At 42.6% G+C, this 7,193-nt stretch overlaps 1 protein-coding gene across 1 annotated transcript; it reads left to right on the top strand.

Annotated features, from left to right (window-relative positions):
* Positions 1–325: 325 nt before the first annotated feature.
* LOC107108554 (nuclear cap-binding protein subunit 2-like) lies at positions 326–6,041 on the top strand. Its single transcript, XM_015409000.1, has 4 exons — positions 326–461; positions 2,133–2,314; positions 4,555–4,693; positions 5,495–6,041. The coding sequence occupies exons 1-4, from the start codon at positions 375–377 to the stop codon at positions 5,591–5,593; spliced, it is 507 nt and encodes a 168-aa protein (XP_015264486.1). The 5' UTR covers positions 326–374; the 3' UTR covers positions 5,594–6,041.
* The last annotated feature ends 1,152 nt before the right edge of the window (positions 6,042–7,193 follow it).

Below are 7,193 nucleotides of genomic sequence, written 5' to 3'. Positions count from 1 at the left end.
CTTGCGCCGGTGAAACTCCAGCCGCTTAGAGACTGTTTCGCGTACAGACGATTCAGACCTCCAATAACACTGCTTCGTGTTCTGACAGAAACAAAGGTTCCCGCCCAAATCGCGCCCCACCCCCTCTATTTCCCCCATCTCGTTAGGCAAACTGCTAAGGCAATGGAAGGTTCAGGAACATGCGCCCGCGACAGGACCAAGTACATTGAAAAAACTATAATCCCCAACATTCCCTGCGCTGGAGGCGGCTCCCGAACGGCTTTTCTTGAGCGTAATGGTGACGTCATTCGCCCTGGTGCGTAAAAGGAATATCGTGAGTGACAGGCGCTGGAACCAATTATTTGATCAGGCCCTGCTTGGAGGCGTTTGTCAAGATGTCGGGGATTTTGAATACAACGTTGAGGGGGCTTGACAGTGATTCGTATTGCGATATCGGCTGCTACTGGGAGCAGCGCTTTGTGGTAGGAAAGAGAAAGGCTGGAGGGGATTCATTCTGAGGCACTCCTGTTGAAAACCCGTAATTTTTGCACGTGCTGGGTGGGCTTCTGCCAGTTCTTACACATAAAAGGCACTTTGTTCATGCTTGGAGGCGCCCTCCCTTTTGGTTCCATGTTTAAAATCCTTTGGCTCCTTGTAGAGGGTTGCCAATCTCCTCCCGGTAGGGTCTGGAGATCTCCCAGAATTATATCTGATCTTCAGACTACAGAGATCAGTTTCTCTTAAGTGGCTGTTTTGGAGGGTAGACTCTGTAACTGAGTTCCCTCCACAGCAAACCTGCCCCCCCCCCAAGCTCCACCTCCAAATCTCCAGGAATTTCCCTACACAGAGTTGGCAGCCGTATGTGGAGAGCAGCTCTATACAAGAAGGTCCTTAGCCTTTTGTTTATGCCAGTTCATTAGAAGAGGAGCTTTGTTTTCTTCAGTGGAGCGGTGCTCTGCTATGGGGATCTTGCTTTTTATGTCAGGAGTTTAGGAAAGCTGTTTGAATAAAGTACTGTGTAGAGGCGGCATAGGCATTTTCTAAACAAGTAAATAAACCAATGGAAGCTGATATCGCTAGAAAGGAGGGGTGTTCAATGTAGACCGGGAGAAGGAAGAGATGAGGTGGGATAAGATGGAGATGCCCTGTGTCGCTTGTACAGACTGGTTATTGTGACCCTGTGGCTTAAATGGTATAAATTATGGGGTAGAGTGTGGGTACAGTGAGTTGCAAATCCAAACAACTTTGTTGATCTTGAGCAGAGGAAAATTAAAATTTGGGAAGCATAACATTATGAGAAAACAAGAGTCTCTGGAAAAGACAATAATGCTAGAAAAGTTGAAGGCAGCAGGAAAAGAGAAAGACCCAGTGTGAGATGGATTGACTCAATCAAGAAAGCCATGACCCTCAGTTTGCAAGTTAATGATAGGATGTTTTGGAGGACATTAATTCATAAGGTCGCCATAAGCTGGAAGCAGCTTGATGGCACTTACCACACACAAAGCTTCCTCTTGAGTTCACAAGGCATGATGTACTGCTGCCCTTGTGACATGAAAGGGTAGGGCTGTAGGTAGTAGTACACTCTGACCTAGGTGAATGTGATGGCACCTGGTTGTAGGAGGGCTATGATATAATTAATATGGAAAAATAATATTAGTACAGTTTCCCAGACTACAGGTGCTGCGGGGGTGGGGAGTACTGAGAATTTGTATATGCCAGTGAATTTAATTTGGGATGATTAGCACTTCTTGCCTTACCAATAAGGTTTCTTTGAATTGGTATATACCCTAGCTCTTGATCTACATTTATGGAAAGTGTAGTCCCAGATTTGAGTGTCAGAAAAAGTCTTGGGAAATTGTCCTCGCCTCTTGAAGGTGCTGGGTGTATATTTTGCCTATTTTGGTCCAGTGGTATTGAAAGATTGATGCTACAATTCCATATGCTTTGCTGGCAAATGGTCTCTTCCACAGACACACACACTGGTTGTTTGCTAATGCTAGCCTTTTCTCCCACCTTTGTCTTACTTGGGTAGCCTTTGTATATGTAACCAGGTTATTTCTGCTTCTTTTGCAGTGCATAATTTTGGTGCTAAATGATACTGTAAATGGAATGTATGTGACGCTGTCCATCCCCCTCCTCTGTCCCTTTCCCAGGGTGACCGTGACCTGCAGAAGAAGGCTCTGAAGAACTCTACCACACTTTATGTGGGAAATCTGTCCTTCTATACCACAGAGGAGCAAATCCATGAGCTCTTTTCCAAATGTGGGGATGTCAAGCGCATCGTCATGGGGCTTGACAGGGTAAAGAAAACTCCTTGTGGCTTCTGCTTTGTAGAGTATCCTTGGCCATTTGATTTAATTTCTTGTTATTGTTATTATTTAAAACTGGTTTATGCTGCCTTTTCACCCAGTCACGGTCCACAAGGCAATGAACATAAAAACATTTAAACAATTAAAATACAGTTAAGAATATAAAATTCAGTTAGAAATACATAAGAACATAAGAAGAGCCCTGCTGGATCAGACCAGAGGTCCATCTAGTCCAGCATCCTGTCTCACACAGTGGCCAGCCAGATACTGTGGACAGCCAACAACAGGGCATAGAAGCTGAAGCCTTCCCCTGATGTTGACTCCTGGCTCTGGGATTCAGAGGCTTAGTGCCTCTAAATGTAGTGGTTTCACTCAGTCACCATGGCTAGTAGCCATTGATAGACTTATTGTCCATGAATCCCTTTTAAAAGCTGTTTATTCCTGTGGCCATCACTACATCCTCTGGCAGCAAACACCACATTTTAATCACTCTCACAACACTAGGAGGAGGACCAAAAACCATTATTGGGGTATGCCAGATGAAACACAATTCTTCACCTGCTGGCAAAAGACAATAGAGAGAGACACAGATTAATCACCCAGGGGAGAGAGTTCCAGAGTTTTGGTGCCATGATGGAGAAGGCAGGGCCTCCAAGGATGACCGGAGGGAGCGGGTAGGTTCATATGGGAGAAGGCAGTCCTTAATGTATTTTGGTCCCAGGCCAAACAGGGCACCTTGAATTGAGCCTGAACCAAATAGGAAGCCAGTGTAGGTGGAACAAAATTGGAGTGATATGGTCCCTATGGACCCAATCGAGTCAACACTCCAGCAACAGTGCCAATTCAAAGTGTTGGTACTTACCTTTAAAGCCCTAAATGGCCTGAGACTGTCCCAGCCTCTCCCAGCATGATCCTCCCTGTCTTCAGCGATCTTGACATTTTTTTTAAGTACCCATAGGTACACTTTTATTAATTTTTCTTTTATAATCTACAACAAACAAATCTGCACACTACAAACAGACACTCTACTACACATAACATGTATACCAAGAGAACAGTTACATTATATGCTTATATCCAATTACTTAATTAATAGAAACGCTCTATCACTTTCCATTCTTCCGTCTTCTGTGTTCTCAAGTCCATTGTGCCATAATTGCCTAATCTTCTATTATATTTACATTATACCAATCATAAAACTTTTTCCATGTTTTTTGAAATGTCCACTCTTTGCTTAATCTCATTTCTAAAGTCAGTTTATCATTTTCTGCTGTTTCAAAAAGTTTATTCACAAACTCCTGTTTTGTTGGTATCACCATAGTTTTCCAATATTTGGCATATAAAATTCTTGCAGCTGTCGTCATATAAACAGTCAAATACCTATTCTCTTTTTCATAATCATTTGGAAATATATTCAACAGCAAGACCTCTGGAGTAGATGGAATCTTTGCTCTTAGTATCTTCTCCATCAAACTATGGACCCATTTCCAAAACTTTTTTGTAACATCGCATAGCCACCACATATGATAAAATGTGCCCCTTTTACTCTTACATTTCCAGCATTTATCAGAACAGTTAATATTTTGCTTAGCCAGTCTATCAGGTGTAATATACCATCTATAAAACATCTTATACATATTCTCTTTATATGTTATAGCATTAGTCATTTTAATATTTTTCTCCCAAATCTGCCCCCAATCTTCCAGATTTATAGCATACCCTAAATTCTGAGCCCATGCAATCATATTATTCTTCACAATTTCATCTACCATTGTATCATCCAACAAAATTTTATATATTTTCTTTATCATTTTACTATCTGCTGTTAACATAACATTTTCCAGTTCGGTTATTTTACAGTTAAATCCCACTTTTTTGTCCTTCAAATATATTGATTCCAGCTGTGCTTTTTGCCACCAGGACAAATGTTCCGGTAGTTTAAGATTGTCCTTACTGTCCAAAATGTCCTGATACCTCAATGTTTCTTCTCCTGTATAAACATTTGGGAGCGTGAAGGCCTCTAATGGTGTTATTAGTCTCGATCTTCAGGCTGAGAGATTTGCTTTGCTTTAACAGTGAAACAGCACTGTATTGCCCTTAGTATTCTCTGGATGGTGATAATAAGTTGTCAGCTTTTGATTGGGGGATGGGAGATTTGGGGACCTCCAGCTGAGTGGCTCCCCTCCTGTCTTCTCTTTAGCTTGGGGCCAGCCAGCATCAGGTCTTTATATGGTCCCATGAGTCTTTCCTTATAGTAACTTTCCAGATACTACACAAGAGCAGAAGCCGAGCATTCTATGCGGTTCATCAACAGAACCCGGCTGGATGACCGCATGATCCGAACAGACTGGGATACTGGGTTCAGGGAAGGACGGCAGTATGGCCGTGGGAGGACAGGTGGCCAGGTAAGGAGCATGAGGTTTGTGGGAAGCTTGCAGATCTTAGACAAGTTTGAGGAATCTGGCAGATATTGGGCTGGGCTGGTTCCGATTTTTGTTTGGATATATGTTGTGCCCCAAGTGCTCAGGATGGGACTAGCTACTAAGGTATGCCAGTAAATGTCCAGATGGGTAAGTAGGCTTGCTGTCAGAAATGGTGTTTTCAAAATTAATACTTGGAAGCTGCAGCAGAGACAAAAGTGTGAAATTGCGTGTCTGTGGGTCCTAGTTCTTCCAGGCCAAAGACCAAACCCTAATCCCTGCAGAATTGTCTTGAATTATAAGTAGACTTGTCAACAGCCTGGAGGAAAATGTTCTGTCCCTTTAATAGAATATTTATGGGATGTTATTTACTAGATGGTGTTACTTACCTGCATGCCATGTAAGGCTTCAGCTGCTCATTTCCACATATTAAACCTCTATTAAAGGAACAGGACACTTTTGTCTAGGTTGTTGGGAAACTTGAACTCTGACAGATTCATTATTAAAAATTCCGTGTTATCATCCATATACCCCAGGTGAAGTAAAAAAACCCCTCATGGTACCAACTAAGGCTGTGATCACACACACTAAATAATCCACTTTCAATCTACTTTCAGTGCACTTTCCAACTGGATTTTACTTTTATGAACTGGCAAAATCCAGTTGGAAAGTGCATTGAAAGTGGATTATTTAGTGTGTGTGACCGCAGCCTTAGATTGATAGTTCTGGGCGTGTTCCTGTATCTTCGTTGATCTAAGTTTTTATCTCATTTTTCTTCCTCTGTAGATTCGAGATGAATACCGGACAGACTACGATGTTGGGAGAGGTGGCTTTGGCAAGATTGTTCAGATGCAGAAGTCGAATCAACAAACAGTGATCTACTAGCAGCTTTGTGGATTGAGGGCCAGAGCAGGAGAAAAGGAAGACCAGATTCTTCCAGGACTGTTGGGTGTGTGTCTTTCACTATGGCAGAACTGTCCCTGGATTCAGAGGGAAACAAGGTGATGGTTTGAGAACATTCTTGGCAACCTGCAGTTCTAGCTGCCCTTGAGGGCTTCGTGCTCTGGCTAACACAGGGGACTTCTTCCAGGATTATATGTGCTTGTTTGGCAATCCCTGAGGCACAGAGCCAAGGAATCCAATAGCTGTCAGAATCTCCGGCCCAGATGGATTAGGACAGGACACACAATGGTCTGTGGGTTTTGAATGGCTCTTTGCTCTCCTTGCTTTTCCTGTGTAGGAACTTGAGTGCCCTAGTTTGTCTCTGTTTTGAATCCTTTATTTTATTCTTGTTAAAAGATTCCTAAATACACTTCACATCCTGTAACTTCTGCTGTAGCCTTTAATTATATGGTGGATAAAGAGAATAAAGAATGAGAGTTCTCTCAACCAAGGGAGTTGTGATGTGTGCAAGGACTTTTCTGGTTGGGACTATTTATTCTGTCTGTAGGTATTTATTTATTTCCTGGGGCAAGAGGGAATGGTAAACTTGAGGGGGGAGGGCTGACTTTTTCCTTTTGCCCTCTGTCAGTCTTGAGGGAATCTCCACTAAGAACCTGAAATGCTTCCTTCCTGTAGGCCCTTTGAACCAAGTTCTAGTCAGCAGATGTCTCTCCATGGCAACACCATGCAGGACTCAGTACCAAGCTAGCTACTGTTAGTGTCAAATTGGATGTCCTCATGTCACTGCCATTTTACAGTGATTTTAAAATGGCAGGCAGCCACGGGAACACCATCAATTCTAGTTTGGCCCTTAGTCTAGTCCACAAGTGAACAATGCAGATGCTGACACCAGCAGTGGTTGGTGGTTTTCTAGCATTGTTCTCTCTTTTTTTGGTTCATTTGGACAGGTTAAGCTTTGGCACTTTCAGGATGACAAGATCCCTTTGACTGAAGTGAGTGGAAGCCAGAGCACAGCCAGACTGAATATTTTGTTTATAAATTGGATAATGGGGGAGAGAAAGGTTGCCATTGACCAGCATTACACTGCAGGAGTGAGATCTAAGAACTGGTGAGTGTATGTATTTTAACTTTTTAGGCTGTTCAATTACAGCCAGCAAGATGGGACATCCAATAAGCAATGCAGTAGGATTTGGATTGCAGAAATCTGAAACCGAGCTGGAACAAATAGTAAGGTTCACTTGACGTGTTAAATGATGCAGAAATTACATAGTTGGTACATATAGCAATGGATAGTATATAATACAGTCCAGTAGATACAATACACAGTCTGTTTCCCTAAGGAACTTTCTGAACTGTTTCGTCATAGTCTAGTGTTGTTACTGGTGTAAAAATGCCCCACTGAATAATTCAGTTTTGCATCATTTGCAGAATGCCAGGAAAGTGGGAGTCTTCCTGCCCTCATCATGCTGGACATTCCAGATAAAAAGTTATCTGCAATAAATGTAAATACCTCTGACCCATGTTACCTCTTGTTCCAAGTTACTCTTTAGAAGTTGGGGAGCTGAGAAATAGGCAAGTGTTG

Source organism: Gekko japonicus, unplaced genomic scaffold, assembly GCF_001447785.1.
Source record: "Gekko japonicus isolate JY-2015 unplaced genomic scaffold, Gekko_japonicus_V1.1 scaffold19, whole genome shotgun sequence".
In the NCBI taxonomy this organism is placed as follows: domain Eukaryota; kingdom Metazoa; phylum Chordata; class Lepidosauria; order Squamata; family Gekkonidae; genus Gekko; species Gekko japonicus.
This window is presented reverse-complemented; position numbering and strand designations above follow the sequence as displayed.